This window comes from Balaenoptera borealis, assembly GCF_965194805.1.
Source record: "Balaenoptera borealis genome assembly, chromosome: 17".
Taxonomy (NCBI): domain Eukaryota; kingdom Metazoa; phylum Chordata; class Mammalia; order Artiodactyla; family Balaenopteridae; genus Balaenoptera; species Balaenoptera borealis.
In genome coordinates, this window is record NC_138876.1 from 78,658,350 (window position 1) to 78,677,770 (window position 19,421).

Genomic DNA, 19,421 nt, shown 5'->3' on the forward strand with positions numbered 1-19,421 from the left:
CATGTATTCCAAGGCTAGGGAACCAAAATCAGGAAATGTCTCCATCAAGTTTCACCTGCAGTATTTCCAGTTATGACAGATTTCCTTCTTCTTGAGGTCCCCCCAAACCTGCCAAGATCCCTGGCCTGCCAGGAAATGACCTTCCTTAATACCAAAAAAGCGGGACTTCCCTGGCGGTCCAGTGGTTAAGACTCTGAGCATCCACTGCAGGGGGCACGAGTTCGATCCCTGGTCGGGGAACTAAAATCCCTCATGTCTAGTGGTGCGGCCAGAAAAAAAAAAAAAAAAAAAAAAAAAGAGGCTGGAAGGGCTCTGAAAGTCACAGAACAGGTATTAGTCCAGCTTCCCAGGAAGGCAGCTCAGTAGGCATTCATTCTGCATATGAACTACAATCAGTGTCCCTAAAAAGTGTCCTTGTCATACATGATTAAATGAAACAGTCTTAAATATGACACACCTGTGCTCTGGTTGCACTCTCAATCTCTTCAAGTCACAGGGAACTACACTCAATATCTTAGTATCTAAGATATACTAAGAAGAATATAATAGAAGAAAGTGTTAAAAAAAGAATATATATATTTATATATAACTGAATCACTTTGCTGTACCCCTGAAACTAACACATTATAAATCAGCTATATTTCAATAAAAAATTTCTATTAAAAATCAATAAATTTTTTAAATTAAAAAAATAAAATAAAATGTGCCATTTAATTTCCCAAAAAAGTCTCTTCAATTGTACCCTGGTTTAAAAAAAAAGACCTGGTTCTTACTGAACCCATGAAAATAAGTGGCCATGAAAGAGGAAGTACTCAGTACTGGTCAGTATAATAGAATCTGCCTGCTGCCCTAAGTAAGTTTGTGAACAAGGGCAATTAGGATCTCTCATGCTATCTATAAAATGACTTGATTGTTTGGATATGTATTACTTAGAATAAGTAAATTTCATTCCATATATTTGTCTAAGCCTAGCACATTATGAAGACATTCATCTGAAATCCAGATCCAGAGCTAAAATTATTATCCCCACCCTCATGTTCCTCTGAGGACCGATTCGTTTATAACCTACGCTAGGAGTCCCCATAAGATATTTTTCTAGAATTCTGAGACTATTGGTTGAAATGAGAAACCTTTCAAAGAGAGTTAAATTGCAGCTTGCATAAGTTAGCGTCCTTAATTGAGGATTAGAAATAGACCAAGAAGAAAAGAAAAGGACTTCTTCATGTGCCCCTCAGAAAATAGAACGTTGACCATATTTAGATTTCCCTCATTGACTGTATAATCCAGCCCCACATAATTATTTCTGTTCTGCTGGAGCCTGGTAAGAGACTGCTTTCAGACTGTCAACCGTCCCTGCACTAAAGAGGCTGAAGGGACCTGATTCAGCCCCTGGTGTGGCCTTCTGAGGGTCACCTCACAGTGGCTATGTCAGCTGTACCAGTGAGTCGGCTCCTTGAGGCAGCCCTTTCCAGTGTGACTTATTTATTTATTTTTATTTTTTTTTATTATTTTTTTAATATTTGAATTGTAGGACTGATTTTTTCTAATAAATTTATTTATTTATTATTTATTTATTTTTGGCTGTGTTGGGTCTTTGTTGCTGCACGAGGGCTTTCTCTAGTTGCAGCGAGCGGGAGCTACTGTTCGTTGCGGTGCGTGGGCTTCTCATCGCGGTGGCTTCTCTTGTTGCGGAGCACGGGCTCTAGGCGCGCGGGCTTCAGTAGTTGCAGCATGCGGGCTCAGTAGCTGTGGCTTACGGGTTCTAGAGCACAGGCTCAGTAGTTGTGGCGCACGGGCATAGTTGCTCCGCGGCATGTGGGATCTTCCAGGGCCAGGCCTCGAACCCGTGTCCCCTGCATTGGCAGGCAGATTCTTAATGACTATGCAGCAGGGAAGTCCCTCCAGTGTGACTTTTAGAGTGTCCTGTGATGTGGTGTGTTCCACAAGACCCAGTGCCTGGCTTGTAGCACCAGAGCCTTCAGGCAAGATGACGGGAGTCTGGAGCCTTCCTACTGAGGATAAAACTGAGTGGATCTGATTATTTCAGTAACCAAAATATCAACTGAAGAAAGTAGAAACCTCTACAGGGGTGTAATACATAACTATCTCAGCAAACAAATCCCCAGAGCATATCTCTCCATAAAATATACATATAGAAATATCATTTTTAGCTTTCAACCATAACTTTAAAATATACTTAAACTTATGTCATGTTAGAAGATAAGGTATGTGCCACACTGAACTGACTTTCTCTATTCAAGCTTTAAAAAACAAGCCACTGTTGACTGAAAAAAAAAATGCACAACCTAAAAGTTGAGAATTATGTTTTATTCAGTGAATATACTGAGGACTTAAGCCGGGAGACAGACTCTCAGAGAGCTCTGAGGGACTATTCCAAAGAGATGAAGGAGGAGCCAGGGTAAATAGGAGTTTTTTCCAAAAAAAAAAAAAAAACACAAAAAAGAAAAAGTAGTTAGAACATCAAAAGATTATAGTTAAAGAAAACCAGACATCTCAAGTTAATGAATTTAGTGCTTTTCTCTATATGGGAAGATGCAAGAGTCTGGGCTTATTGAGATCATTCCTTTGGTATGCACCTTAACCATCTAGGACCAGTATCCTGCTTTTCTCCATCCTGAATCCCCTCAGGGTGCGGAGTTGGGGGGCGGCTGCAGTGACAGATGGTTTGATGGCTGCAGCATCCTTTGTTTACTGAAATGGCAAGCGATACTCCTCATCCACACCACACGGTTCTGGGTTACTCCATACCTTTGCTCTATGAATTTTAACTTCTTTTAAAATTTTATGGGAAGCCAAATATTTCTCATAAACTTACCCAACTTAATATTCTTCTAAAGCCTTGAAGTCATTTAAGGTGACACTACGGAGTAACACAATCACTGGTGATATTAAAAGGCTGTCAAAAAGATAATTTTTAAAAATTGTAAAAGACAATGCAGGTGGAGAGACTAAGTTCAAACAATTGGGAAACCTGTCTGAAGTTCAAAAATACCAATTCTTTTTTTTTTTAACAGTAAAGTCATCATTTGTTGTAATTCAGTTTAACTGAGCACATATTTGCCTTCATTACCTGAGATACTTTATGAAAGCAGTAATAACTTATCTGACCCATAACCAGGGTGAAAAAATTTAGGAAGTTCAGTAATTAGACTTTTGCATAAGAAAAACCGAATCTTACAACAAATGGGACACCCAAGAGACAGACATATAAAATGCCACCACACTTGGACGTGAACTGTCAAAAGAGACCAATTGTCTGCATCTAAGCAGAAACTCACCCATCAGTTCAGCAGTCCTGAGAAAGGTTAGTGAGACTCAAAAGATCTCAAAAGCAAAGGTGATATTCTTTGATCCAGTAGCTGCTTTTGTGTTCTACCTGTTCCTTGTATATAAGCACACCTTGGCAGACTCTCCAAAACTCTTAATGCAAAACTCTGACATTGTTAAAAATCATAAATCTCAGGCTTCCCTGGTGGTGCAGTGGTTAAGAATCCGCCTGCCAAGGCAGGGGACACGGGTTCGAGCACTGGTCTGGGAAGATCCCACATGCCGCGGAGCAACTAAGCCTGTGCACCACAACTACTGAACCTGCCCTCTAGAGCCCACGAGCCACAACTACTGAAGCCTGTGCACCTAGAGCCTGTGCTCCACAACAAGAGAAGCCACCGCAATAAGCCCGCACACCACAACGGAGACCCAATGCGACCAAAAATAAAATAAATAAATTTATTTTAAAAAAATCATAAACCTCTTAGAACTAGATGGTGAAAGCATTAACTGTCAAGGTTTTGTTTAACTCATTTATGAGAAAACCAGAAGAATAATACTGCTGATAAATTGATGATGTGAGGAGTTTGGATTTATATAGATAATGAAAAAGAATGCTGAAATAAGATCACTAAACACTTAACTCTGGGATTATCTTTTCTATTAGATCAAAAATAAAAAATCACACCTATTCATTTTCTACATGTTAACCTCCAATTTTACAGGATTGTGAGACCTCTGGGTTCTAATAACTATTAGTCAAAGTTACATTGCTAAGGGAGTTATATAAACCTCAGGCAAGATTATTAGAAATTGCCCCAGCATGTTGAAAGTCGTTCAGTTATCTCTTTGCCTTATTTCAAGTTTTGGATAATGTTTCCCAACAGAAGTTAGATTAAAGAGCCCAGTATTAGGGGAAGAAAGAGTGAACAAGTTCCCTGAGAGAACTACAGGGATTAGGGAACTGGGATTTTCCATGGCGTGGGGACTTAGAACACTGAATTAATACCTTACTTGAGGATAAATGATTCAATTTTGCCAAAATAGCTAAGAATGTATCTAATCATTGTAGACAATGCCAAAGCACTTTTGTTTTCCAGAGCACATTTTCCTTGCATTGGAACTCAACTTTCCTTGAGCAGTTTTTCCCATTCTGCCAATACATCCATTGGAGTGAGAGGGAAATCTTACTTAGGGTAAAGCCAGGAAGGTGACCGTGATCAAACTTTAATACAAATTGCTGAAGACTACACGGAAGAGCTCTACAGACTAGAAAACAATAGGTTTTAAGTTTGGGGGTTCTATTTTAGCAAACTCTAGATGTAAAATGTTGATTTAATTCAATTGGTATAGTTTACTTAAAAGCAAAATCAAGTCAAATAGTATCTCTTTTAGATTAACACATAATAAATGTTAAGATCCTTGAGAACCGTGACTCCACGGTACCAGTGACTATTTTGCACTGCCACAGAATCTAACACATCGTAAGTGTTCAATAAATACTTATTAAGTGAACCTGTACATTGATCACATGCTAATTGAGCAAATAAAATAATAAATGAATAAAGAATATTGACACAGTGTATTTATATCCTCCAGACTTGTAAGGCCTTCCTTCCTGCCATGCTTAAAGCTAACCATGGTCACTTAGTCTGTATTTCAAGTATAGCAGGAGTAGTTGGTATCAATGGACTATCGGGTGAGTACTTCACCATGTGCCTTTGAATTCCCCAGTTTATAGCACCCAGAAATTAGGACTCTTCCAAGGTACAGAGAACTCTTCCTGCACCAAGGAGAAATCTCCAGTACATTTGGCTCTATTTCTAATGCCAGGACTGCTTCCCATTTCCCAAATGTGGATTCCACATATAAGTGATATCGTATGATGTTTGTCTTTCTCTGTCTGGCTCACATCACTTCGTATGATCCTCTCTAGGTCCATTCATGTTGCTGTTCCACTCCTCTATTTAAAATGGCAGTGGTAAGGGAAGATATTCTCGTCTGTTTAAAAAACAAAGAGAAGAATGTACCAATTGGCTCAGTAGTCTTCTTGGGTTAAGAGAAATTGAAATAGTTTTCATTTTGTTGTTGGGTATGTAGTGTGGAGATACAGGAGTAGAGTGGCCACAAAAATGACTTTAACAGAGTTGTTTTGCCCCCAAAATAAGCCAGAGAAAGGGGAGGGAGTTACAGTTTTTAAAATAATTCCATAAATTAACTTGTCAAATTCTATTACTAACAGCTCTTCACTTTGTTTCAGATTATTGTGCAAGCAAATTTGTAGCTTTTGGCTTTGCAGAATCTCTCTACCTTGAACTAAGACTACTACAAAAAAGTAACGTTAAAGCCACCATTGTTTGCCCATATTTTGTCAACACTGGAATGTTTGACGGCTGTACAACCAAGTAAGTGTACTCTTACAGTAATCTTTGCCCTTCCAATATATGTCAATGATCATCTTTTCATTTTAAAGTTTTGAAATATGAAAAGTAAAACAAAAGAAATGATTTGAATGCCTAATTTAGCAAAAGAAAACATTCAATATATATTAAATTAATGAGTTTATTCAATTTAAGGATAATAATACGGTTATGAGCATATGTTATTGTGAAAACATAAACCTAAATTGTTAATCAGAATATCACAATGCAACAGAAAAGTTGGTAGTGAGAAGTTATTAAAATATTTACCATTGTAGTGTTGAGAAGATAATTTCTTTTCTAAAAAAAATATTGAAGTAAAAATCATCCAAAAGATAAAATATTTTGAAAGATTGATTAATATATGTGGGGAAGTTTAGGGAAATGATATTTTGATATAAAGTTTACATTTGGTAGAACAGCCAAATGAGGATGCAAATGAAATACAAAGGCTTTTACACAAAGGAGCCAATCAGTAGAGTATGTTAAAAAGCATAAACATGACCTAGGGCAAGTGTAGTCATTACAATTATTAAAAAGGGGATTGACATGAACCAAATGCTATCAATCAACTATATTTGTAGGAAACAGAGACAGCCAACAAATAGCCCATCTAAAAAGCAATGAGGTTATTTAGAGTCTAGTGAAACCATAACATTAAATAGAAAGTGCCAAAACAGGTGGTGGAGTTGACAGAGTATAGCAGGGGAAAATCTCTCCCAAAGAAACATCTACTATGCAAGTCAAAATTAGCAAAGACAATCATTTAAAATCTTTGGAGATCGACCAAAGGGCATGCAACGCATTGGGAAGTATTTATTTAACAAAATCTATGGAAATTCAGTAAGAACACTGAGAGGCCATGGCACTGGGGCTAGGGACTACACCCACCCACCCACAGCTCTGCCTCTTAGAATAACTGCTTCAGGGGCTTGGCAACCAGTGGCAACTCCCATATCCTCAGTCCCTGGAGTGGAAGAACTCCTCTGGGCAGTTTGGTAGCAGGTGACTACTGGAGATCCCATTTTCTGTAGAAGGCCTGTATTGAAAGGATAGACTCATCCAGACAGTGTTTGTTCCTCCACCCCCAACTCCCACTGGGTAAGAAAGATCTGGGGAGAGGCTCTTGGTGAAGAGAGCAATTCCTCTTTCTACAACAGCTCTTTGTTGTTGGAGAGCCGCACCAGTAATATCAGCAGTCATGTGGCAGAAGACCTATTTTGGGTAGACTTACCAGACAGTAAAAATTGGCAGATCCAAACCTCCCAGGTTCTGAGTTGTGGGAGATCCATACAGGCTAGTAACAGCAGCTGGGTGACAGCACTACTTCCTGCCATCCCCCCAGGTCCTGTTTGATAGGGACAATTCCCGTGGGAAAGCCAGGGAAGAGTCAGTTTCTCATTACACCCAACTCCTGCTTCGTAACACAGAGATTCTGACAGGCAAGGGTCATAGTCAGCAGCAAAAACTGGCATCTCTCTGCCTCTGCCATGGAACCCAGCTTCAACTGGCTAAGACCATAGATCAGAGCATCATCCAAAAAAAAGTAGCACAACCAGCTAGCAAATTAGAGCATGAGAGCTGGATGTGATACAAACAGAGGCAGGCCAGTTAAAGGCTTAAGAGAAAGAGACAGTAAAAGATTGCCTGGCTAAAACCACAGTTATCCCTGACAGTCAGGAAGGCTGTATGCATGCCCAGGTTGGAGCTCTCAAGAATGACATCAGAAGCTACACATTGCAGGAAAGACAGACCTCACAGAACTAGTTCAGCCAAGTGACTGAGTAAATAAACAAGCAAACAACCATGCAGGACTGTTATCCAGAGTTGCTACAATATATCACCTAAAATATTTACTTTTTAATCAAAAAGTATAAGATACACAAAGACACAGGAAAGTGTGACCAATACATAAGGAAAAAATGTAGGCAGTGGAAATTACCTTGAAAAGGATGCAGATGTTGGACTTAGCAGACTAACTTCGAAGCAGCTATTATAAATACATTCAAAGATCTAAAGGAATCCATATTTTTAAAATGGAAAGAAAGTATGATGACAATGTTACATCAAATATTAATCAATAAATATAGATTTTTTTAAAAAGAAGCAAGTGTAAATTTGTGAATGGAAAAGAACTAATGTAAATTTGGGAGTGGAAAAGAAAAGTAACTGAAAAGAAAGATCCACTAGAGCCGCTCAACAGTAGATTTGAGCTGGCAGACAAAAATGAGTGAACTCGAAGACAGATGAACAGAGAGTATGCAACCAGAAGAAAAAAGAGAAAATAAAATGAAGAAAGATGAACAGAGCCTCAGAGAAATCTGGGCCACCTTTAATCACATCCGTGTACACACAAAGAGAGTAACAGAAGAAATGAGAGAGGACCCAGAGAGAAGATGGCGGAAGAGTAAGACGCGGAGATCACCTTCCTTCCCACAGATACAGTAGAAATACATCTACACGTGGAACTGCTCCTACAGAACACCCACTGAACGCTGGCAGAAGACCTCAGACCTCCCAAAAGGCAAGAAACTCCCCCCGTACCTGGGTAGGGCAAAAGAAAAAAGAAATAACAGAGACAAAAGAAGAGGGACGGGACCTGCACCAGTGGGAGGGAGCCGTGAAGGAGGAAAGGTTTCCACACACTAGGAAGCCCCTTCGCGGGCGGAGACTGCGGGTGGCAGAGGGGGGAAGCTTCGGAGCCACGGAGGAGAGCGCAGCCACAGGGGTGCGGAGGGCAAAGCGGAGAGATTCCCGCACGGAGGCTCGGCGCCGAGCAGCACTCACCAGCCCGAGAGGCTTGTCTGCTCCCCCGCCGGGGCGGGCGGGGCTGGGAGCTGAGGCTCGGGCTGCGGTCGGATCGCAGGGAGAGGCCTGGGGTTGGCGGCGTGAACACAGCCTGAAGGGGTTAGTGCGCCACAGCTAGCCGGGAGGGAGTCCGGGAAAAGTCTGCAGCTGCCGAAGAGGCAAGAGACTTTTTCTTACCTCCTTGTTTCCTGGTGCGCGAGGAGAGGGGATTCAGAGCGCCGCCTAAACGAGCTCCAGAGACAGGCGCGAGCCGCGACTATCAGCACGAACCCCAGAGACGGGCATGAGACGCTGGGGCTGCTGCTGCCGCCACCAAGAAGCCCGTGTGCGAGCACAGGTCACTCTCCACACCGCCCCTCCCGGGAGCCCGTGCAGCTCGCCACGGCCAGGGTCCCGTTAGCCACGGACAACTTCCCCGGGAGAACGCACGGCGCGCCTCGGGCTGCTGCAACGTCACGACGCCTCTGACGCCGCAGGCGCGCCCCGCCTCCTCCGTACCGCTCCCTCCCCCGCCTGAGTGAGCCAGAGCCCCCGAAGCAGCTGCTCCTTTAACCCCGTCCTGTCTGGGCGGAGAACAGACGCCCTCAGGCGACCTACACGCAGAGGCGGGTCCACATCCAAAGCTGAACCCCGGGAGCTGTGCGAACAAAGAAGAGAAAGGGAAATCCCTCCCAGCAGCCTCAGAAGCAGCGGATTAAAGCTCCACAATCAATTTGATGTGCCTGCATCTGTTGGATGCCTGAATAGACAACGAATCATCCCAAATTCAGGAGGTGGACTTTGGGAGCAGGATATATTAATTTTTCCCCTTTTCCTTTTTTTGTGAGTGTATATGTATATGCTTCTGGGTGAGATTTTGTCTGTATAGCTTTGCTTTATAATAGCTTTATTTTACTTCACTATATTATAGCCTCTTTCTTTCTTTCTTTCTATTTTTTCTCCCTTTCACTCTGAGCCATGTGGATGAAAGGCTCTTGGTGCTCCAGCCAGGCATCAGGGCTGTGCCTCTGAGGTGGGAGAGCCAACTTCAGAACACTGGTCCACAAGAGACCTCCCATCTCCACGTAATACCAAACGGCGAAAATCTCTCAGAGATCTCCATCTCAACATCAAGACCCAGCTTCACTCAACGACCAGCAAGCTACAGTGCTAGACACCCTATGCCAAACAACTAGCAAGACAGGAACACAGCCACATCCATTAGCAGAGAGGCTGCCTAAAATCATAATAAGGCCACAGACACCCCAAAACACACCACCAGACGTGGACGTGCCCACCAGAAAGACAAGATCCAACCACATCCACCAGAACACAGGCACTAGTTCCCTCCACCAGGAAGCCCACACAACCCACTGAACCAACCTTAGCCACTGGGGACAGATACCAAAAACAACGGGAACTACGAACCTGCAGCCTGTGAAAAGGAGACCCCAAACACAGTAAGATAAGCAAAATGAGAGGACAGAAAAACACACAGCAGATGAAGGAGCAGGGTCAAAACACACCAGACCTAACAAATGAAGAGGAAATAGGTAGTCTACCTGAAAAAGAATTCAGAATAATGATAGTAAGGATGACCCAAAATCTTGGAAATAGAATAGACAAAATGCAAGAAACAGTTAACAAGGACGTAGAAGAACTAAAGAGGAACCAAGCAACGATGAAAAACACAATAAATGAAATTAAAAATACTCTAGATGGGATCAATAGCAGAATAACTGAGGCAGAAGAACGGATAAGTGACCTGGAAGATAAAATGGTGGAAATAACTACTGCAGAGCAGGATAAAGAAAAAAGAATGAAAAGAACTGAGGACAGTCTCAGAGACCTCTGGGACAACATTAAACGCACCAACATTCGAATTATAGGGGTCCCAGAAGAAGAAAAGAAAAAGAAAGGGACTGAGAAAATATTTGAAGAGATTATAGTTGAAAACTTCCCTAATATGGGAAGGGAAATAGTTAATCAAGTCCTGGAAGCACAGAGAGTCCCATACAGGAAAATCCAAGGAGAAACACGCCAAGACATACATTAATCAAACTGTCAAAAATTAAATATAAAGAAAACATATTAAAAGCAGCAAGGGAAAAACAACAAATAACACACAAGGGAATCCCCATAAGGTTAACAGCTGATCTTTCAGCAGAAAGTCTGCAAGCCAGAAGGGAGTGGCAGGATATACTTAAAGTGATGAAGGAGAAAAACCTACAACCAAGATTACTCTACCCAGCAAGGATCTCATTCAGATGTGATGGAGAAATTAAAACCTTTACAGACAAGCAAAAGCTGAGAGAGTTCAGCACCACCAAACCAGCTTTACAACAAATGCTAAAGGAACTTCTCTAGGCAAGAAACACAAGAGAAGGAAAACACCTACAATAACAAACACAAAACATTTAAGAAAATGGGAATAGGAACATACATATCGATAATTTTCTTGAATGTAAATGGATTAAATGCTCCCACCAAAAGACACAGACTGGCTGAATGGATACAAAAACAAGACCCATATATATGCTGTCTACAAGAAACCCACTTCAGACCTAGAGACACATACAGACTGAAAGTGAGGGGATGGAAAAAGATATTCCATGCAAATGGAAATCAAAAGAAAGCTGGAGTAGCAATTCTCATATCAGACACAATAGACTTTAAAATAAAGACTATTACAAGAGACAAAGAAGGACACTATATAATGATCAAGGGATCGATCCAAGAGGAAGGTATAACAATTGTAAATATTTATGCACCCAACATAGGAGCACCTCAATACATAAGGCAAATACTAACAGCCATAAAAGGGGAAATCGACAGCAACACAATCATAGTAGGGGACTTTAACACCTCACTTTCACCAATGGACAGATCATCCAAAATGAAAATAAATAAGGAAACACAAGCTTTAAATGATACATTAAACAAGATGGACTTAATTGATATTTATAGGACATTCCACCCAAAAACAACAGAATACACATTTTTCTCAAGTGCTCATGGAACATTCTCCAGGATAAATCATATCTTGGGTCACAAGTCAAGCCTTGGTAAATTTAAGAAAATTGAAATCGTATCAAGTATCTTTTCTGACCACAATGCTATGAGACTAGATATCAATTACAGGAAAAGATCTGTAAAAAATACAAACACATGGAGGCTACACAATACACTACTTAATAACAAAGTGATCACTGAAGAAATCAAAGGGGAAATCAAAAAATACCTAGAAACAAATGACAATGGAGACACGATGACCCAAAACCTATGGGACGCAGCAAAAGCAGTGCTAAGAGGGAAGTTTATAGCAATACAAGCCTACCTCAAGAAACAGGAAACATCTCGAATAAACAAGCTAACCTTGCACCTGAAGCAATTAGAGAAAGAAGAACAAAAAAACCCCAAAGCTAGCAGAAGGAAAGAAATCATAAAGATCAGGTCAGAAATAAATGAAAAAGAAATGAAGGAAACAATAGCAAAAATCAATGAAACTAAAAGCTGGTCCTTTGAGAAGATAAACAAAATTGATAAACCATTAGCCAGACTCATCAAGAGAAAAAGGGAGGAGACTCAAATCAATAGAATTAGAAATGAAAAAGGAGAAGTAACCACTGACACTGCAGAAATACAACAGATCATGAGAGATTACTACAAGCAACTCTATGCCAATAAAATGGACAACCTGGAAGAAATGCACAGATTCTTAGAAATGCACAACCTGCCGAGACTGAACCAGGAAGAAATAGAAAATATGAACAGACCAATCACAAGCACTGAAATTGAAACTGTGATTAAAAACCTTCCAACAAACAAAAGCCCAGGACCAGATGGCTTCACAGGTGAATTCTATCAAACATTTAGAGAAGAGCTAACACCTATCCTTCTCAAACTCTTCCAAAATATTGTAGAGGGAGGAACACTCCCAAACTCATTCTACGAGGCCACCATCACCCTGATACCAAAACCAGACAAAGATGTCACAAAGAAAACTACAGGCCAATATCACTGATGAACATAGATGCAAAAATCCTCAACAAAATACTAGCAAACAGAATCCAACAGCACATTAAAAGGATCATACACCATGATCAAGTGGGGTTTATCCCAGGAATGCAAGCCTTCTTCAATATACGCAAATCAATCAATGTGATACACCATATTAACAAATTGAAGCAGAAAAACCATATGATCATCTCAATAGATGCAGAGAAAGCTTTTGACAAAATTCAACACCCATTTATGATAAAAGCCCTGCAGAAAGTAGGCATAGAGGGAACTTTCCTCAACATAATAAAGGCCATATATGACAAACCCACAGCCAACATCGTCCTCAATGGTGAAAAACTAAAACCATTTCCACTAAGATCAGGAACAAGACAAGGTTGCCCACTCTCACCACTATTATTCAACATAGTTTTGGAAGTGTTAGCCACAGCAATCAGAGAAGAAAAAGAAATAAAAGGAATCCAAATCGGAAAGGAAGAAGTAAAGCTGTCACTGTTTGCAGATGACATGATACTATACATAGAGAATCCTAAAAATGCTACCAGAAAACTCCTAGAGCTAATCAATGAATTTGGTAAAGTAGCAGGATACAAAATTAATGCACAGAAATCTCTTGCATTTCTATACACTAATGACGAAAAATCTGAAAGTGAAATTAAGAAAACACTCCCGTTTACCATTGCAACAAAAAGAATAAAATATCTAGGAATAAACCTACCTAAGGAGACAAAAGACCTGTATGCAGAAAATTATAAGACACTGATGAAAGAAATTAAAGATGATACAAATAGATGGAGAGATATACCATGTTCTTGGATTGGAAGAATCAACATTGTGAAAATGACTCTACTACCCAAAGCAATCTACATACTCAATGCAATCCCTATCAAATTACCAATGGCATTTTTCACAGAACTAGAACAAAAAATTTCACAATTTGTATGGAAACACAAAAGACCCCGAATAGCCAAAGCAATCTTGAGAACGAAAAATGGAGCTGGGGGAATCAGGCTCCCTGACTTCAGGCTATATTGCAAAGCTACAGTAATCAAGACAGTTTGGTACTGGCACAAAAACAGAAATATAGATCAATGGAACAGGATAGAAAGCCCAGAGATAAACCCACGCACATATGGTCACCTTATCTTTGATAAAGGAGGCAAGCATATACAGTGGAGAAAAGACAGCCTCTTCAATAAGTGGTGCTGGGAAAATTGGACAGATACATGTAAAAGTATGAAATTAGAACACTCCCTGACACCATGCACAAAAATAAACTCAAAATGGATTAAAGACCTAAGTGTAAGTCCAGACACTATCAAACTCTTAGAGGAAAACATAGGCAGAACACTCTATGACATACATCACAGCAAGATTCTTTTTGACCCAGCTCCCAGAGAAATGGAAATAAGAACACAAATAAACAAATGGGACCTAATGAAACTTAAAAGCTTTTGCACAGCAAAGGAAACCATAAACAAGACCAAAAGACAACCATCAGAATGGGAGAAAATATTTGCAAAGGAAGCAACTGACAAAGGATTAATCTCCAAGATTTACAAGCAGCTCATGCAGCTCAATAACAAAAAAACGAACAACCCAATCCAAAAATGGGCAGAAGACCTAAAAAGAAATTTCTCCAAAGAAGATATACAGATTGCCAACAGACACACGAAAGAATGCTCAACATCATTCATCATTAGAGAAATGCAAATCAAAACTACAATGAGATATCATCTCACACCAGTCAGAATGGCCATCATCAAAAAATCTAGAAACAATAAATGCTGGAGAGGGTGTGGAGGAAAGGGAACACTCTTGCACTGTTGGTGGGAATGTAAATTGATACAGCCACTATGGAGAACAGTATGGAGGTTCCTTAAAAAACTGCAAATAGAACTACCATACAACCCAGCAATCCCACTACTGGGCATATACCCTGAGAAAACCATAGTTCAAAAAGAGTCATGTACCAAAATGTTCATTGCAGCTCTATTTACAATAGCCAGGACATGGAAGCAACCTAAATGTCCATCGACAGATGAATGGATAAAGAAGATGTGGCACATATATACAATGGAATATTACTCAGCCATAAAAAGAAATGAAATGGAGGTATTTGTAATGAGGTGGATGGAGTTAGAATCTGTCATACAGAGTGAAGTTAAGTCAGAAAGAGAAAAACAAATACAGTATGCTAACACATATATATGGAATCTAAGGAAAAAAAAAAAAAGGCCATGAAGAACCTAGTGGCAAGACGGGAATAAAGACACAGACCTACTAGAGAATGGACTTGAGGATATGGGGAGGGGGAGGGGTGAGATGTGACAGGGTGAGAGAGTGTCATGGACATATATACACTACCAGATGTAAAATAGATAGCTAGTGGGAAGCAGCCGCATAGCACAGGGAGATCAACTCGGTGCTTTGTGACCACCTAGAGGGGTGGGATGGGGAGGGTGGGAGGGAGGGAGATGCAAGAGGGAAGAGATATGGGAACATATGTATATGTATAACTGATTCACTTTGTTATAAAGCAGAAACTAACACACCATTGTAAAGCAATTATACTTCAATAAAGATGTTTAAAAAAAAAAAAAGAAATGAGAGAAAAGACCAGAAAAAATATTCAAAGAAATGATGGCTGAAAACTTCCCAAATCTAATGAAAAATATTAATTTACATAGTTAAGAAGCTAAATGAACTACAAGTAGGATAAACTCAAGGAGTTACACACCGGACACATCATATATTCAAAATGTTGTAAGACAAAAACAAAAAGAAAAGAAAGCAAAAACAAAAAGAAAGAAGCGAGAGGAAAAATGACTCATGTACAAGGGAACTCAAGTACAATTAACATCTTAAAGGAAAAAACTGTCAGCAAAGAATCTTATACTCAGCAAAACAATGTTTCAAAAAATGAAGGCATAACAAGGCAAAAATTAAGTAAAAATTCAAGGCAAAACAAAAACTGAAAGCATTTGTTGCTAGCTCCTCACCTTACAAGAAATACTAAAGAAAGTTCTTTACACTGAAAGTGACAATAGAGAATAATTTTAATCCACACACACACACACACACACACACAAAGTGCCAGTAAAGATAATAAAGTAGGCAATTTCAAAGAGGCAACATAAATGCAACATAAATTTATTCCTAGGTATTTTATTCTTTTTGATGCAATTGTAAATAAGATTATTTTCTTAATTTCTCCCTCTGATAGTTCATTGTTAGAGTATAGAAACACAACTAATTTTTGTATATTGATTTTGTATCCTGCAACTTTACTGAATTCATTTATTAGTACTAACAGTTTTTTGAAGGATTCTTTACAGTTTTCTATATATAATATCATGTCATCCACCAAATAGTGACAGTTTTATTTCTTCCTTTCCTATTTGGATGTTTTTTATTTCTTTTTCTTGACTAATTGCTCTGGCTAGGACTTCCAGTGCTATGTTGAATAAATGTGCTGAGAGTGGGCACCCTTGTCTTCTTCCCGATCTTAGAGGAAAAGCTATCAGCTTTTCACCATTGAATATGATATTAGCTCTGGACTTTATATATGACCTTTGTTATATTGCAGTAAGTTTCCTCTTTAAGAATTATTTTCTCTACTTCTTTGTTCTAACATTATTATTTAAATAACAATATTAGTAAGAATTGATAATAATATGTGATTAAGTGATATAAAAGAAAAAAGGTGTTATGAGAGAGAATAAAGGACATATACTTTAGAATGGGGAGGGGTAGTCAGTGATAGTTTCTCAGAGGAAGTGACATTGAAAACTGAGACCTGGCGACTTCCCTGGCAGTCCACGCTTCCACTGCAGGGGGCATGGGTTCGATCCCTGGTTGGGGAACTAAGATCCCACATGCCACACAGAGCAGCCAAAAAAAAAGGAAAGAAAAGAAAACTGAGACCCAAAAGTCAGATAAGTAGGAATTAACTAGGTAAAGAGCAAGTGGGAAGAGCATCTAGGTACCCTGCACAAAGCCCTTGAGATCAGAAAAAAATGGGGATTCTTAAGAACCTGAAAGAAAGCTGCTGTGTCTTAGCACAGTGAGCAAAGTAGAGAGTAAAGTCAGGTGAGGTTAGAAACCATAAATACATTTTTCCCCCCAGAGGAACCATTGTTCACCATTTACCATCACATCACTGTTCATTATACTCTTCTACTTTTGTTTCTTTGAAATTCTTTATAATAAATATTTTAAATAAAATAATGAATTAAAAATTCATATTAGCTGAAGGAATGGCCATAAAGGGGAAATGTAGTATTATTGGAAATAGACTTCTAGAAAATTTGAAGGAAGTGTGTCTACAAAAGAACTCTACACAGAAGAGTTTAAAAGCTCTGGAATTAAGCAGTCAACAAAGCGGATAAAGTATATCTGGTTGGAAAGGACAGCCGTGAATGGCAGGAAGAGTTTCAAATGATAAAATCAGAAATGAGACCTTTGCATTTGCTAAGAAACTTTTTCTGACAACTTAACAGAACACTAGTCTCTAAAGCTAGAGGGTCAAGATCACAGAATAAATGTGACCAGCCAAGAGGAGGTGGTATGGTAGCCAATGAAAACAGTGATATTAAATGATGACCCTTCTAAACTTGGAGTTCCTAAGTTCATAAAAGGTAAAAACAAAGTCTCTAGAAAAAGAAAGATGAATAATCCTAAATGGTAGAGTATGAAATGAACAATGATGTGTAGATTATATTTTTTCCAGCTTCATTGAGACATAATCATCATATAAAATTGTGTGAGTTTAAGATGTACAAATGTGTTCATTTGATACATTTATATGTTGCAAAATGATTACCACCATAGCATTAGCTAACACCTCCATCTCATCACATAATTACCATTTCTTTTTTGTGGTGAGAATATTTAAGATCTACTCTCTTGGGGGCTTCCCTGGTGGCGCAGTAGTTGAGAGTCTGCCTGCTAATGCAGGGGACATGGGTTCGAGCCCTGGTCTGGGAGGGTCCCACATGCCGCGGAGCAACTGGGCCCGTGAGCCACAACTACTGAGCCTGCGCGTCTGGAGCCTGTGCTCCGCAACAAGAGAGGCCACGATAGTGAGAGGCCCGCGCACCGCGATGAAGAGTGGACCCCGCTTGCCGCAACTAGAGAAAGCCCTCGCACAGAAATGAAGAACCAACACAGCCAAAAATTAATTAATTAATTAATTTTTTTTTTTTAAACCCACAAATGAGTTAAAAAAAAAGAAAAGATCTACTCTCTTAGCTACATTAAAGTATGTAACAAAATATTGTTAGCTATAATCACGGCTGTACTTTAGATCCCCAGAACTTGTTAATACTATAACTGGAAGTTTGTACCATTTGATCAATATCTCCCCATTTCCCCAACCTCCAGCTCTTGGTAATCACCACTCTGCTCTCTGTTTCTATGAATTTAGCTCTTTTAGATTCTCCGTACAAGTTATATCATACAGTGTTTGTCCTTGATTATTTCACTTTTCATAATGCCCTCAAGTTTCATCCAAGTTGTCACAAACGGCAGGATTTCCTTCCTTCTCATGGCTGAATAATATTCCACTGTGTATGTGGATTTTCTTTATCCACACCAGATTTTCTTTATCCATTCATCCACCCATGGACACTTAGGATGTTTCCATATCTTGGCTATTGTGAATAATGCTGCAATGAACATGAGAGTGCAGATATATCTACAAGATCCTGATGTCAAATCCTTTGGATTTATACTCAGAAGTGGAATTGCTGGATCATATGGTAGCTCTATTTTCAATTTTTTGAGGAACCACCATATGGTTTTCCATAGCGGCTGCACCAATTTACATTCCCACCAACAGTGCACAAGGATTCCCTTTTCTCCACATCCTCACCAGCATTTGTTATCACTTGTCTTTTTGATGATAGCCATTCTGACAGGTATGAGGTGATATCTCATTGCAGTTTTGCTTTGCATTTCCCTCATGATTGAGCACCTTTTCATGTGCTCAATTTCATGTACATGTTGGCCATTTGTATTTCTTCTTTGGAAAACTGTTTTTTAATAAATGTTGGAGCCCTTTAGGCTATGGTTCTAAGGAACTTTTAGGAGAAAAAATATAAAGACTAATTACCAACATTTAATTACAAGAAATCGATCAGCTTTCAATAATCAGCTGAGATAAATAGAATTTTTGAGGCAGTGTGGTTCAAATAATAGAGAAGCATAATATAAAAGTATAAAATGTCAAAGTAATGCCTAATGGGAGCTTTATTACATGCTTATCCCATCTCAACTCCAACTGATTTCACAAACATCTAAGTCTGCTTAACGTGGTAACAATAGTCTGCCTAAAATAAAGACACATTACACATGCTCAGGAGATTTTTCCTTTTGGTAATAAAATTTTGCAATTTTGCTTCTTAATAGTGTACAGTTGCTTGATGTTTGGACTGAAAGAGAGAAAAGAAAAAAAAAAGTCTCAAAGCAGTTCCTTCCATAGGTGTAGACCATCACATAGCAGAAAATCAATAAAGGCCAGGCGTTCACTCTAAAAAATTAAATGTATTAGCACTGGTCCCAGTGTTGGTCATGAGAGAAAACACAAGGCAGTTCCTGATATTTACATTTGGTTTGCATATTTAGAGACATCTAATTATTTACATCTAATTAATTACTGTAGTCTAATTAATTATCAAGTTAATGACTTGATATCTAAAATTTAATAATTAGTGCTCACGATGGCAGCCAAAGAATACCACTCTGACAATATAACTTTTTGTTGTTTTCATTCCAGGGATCTACTTCTGCTGCCTATACTGGAGCACGAGAATGTTGCCCCAAAAGTTTTAAATGCTATTTTAGAGGAACAGGTTTACTTGATAATGCCCACATTTTTGCATGTTGTGTTGTTCCTTAAACAGT

General features: G+C 39.3%; 1 protein-coding gene across 1 annotated transcript in view; it reads left to right on the top strand.

The window, feature by feature from the left end:
* LOC309615334 (short-chain dehydrogenase/reductase family 16C member 6-like) overlaps positions 1 to 19,421 on the top strand; it is a 37,633-nt gene that overhangs the window by 13,721 nt on the left and 4,491 nt on the right. Inside the window, 3 exon segments of the mRNA XM_082364816.1 lie at positions 4,888 to 4,987; positions 5,549 to 5,693; positions 19,294 to 19,419. Of these exon segments, the coding sequence (XP_082220942.1) occupies positions 4,888 to 4,987; positions 5,549 to 5,693; positions 19,294 to 19,419 (371 nt within the window).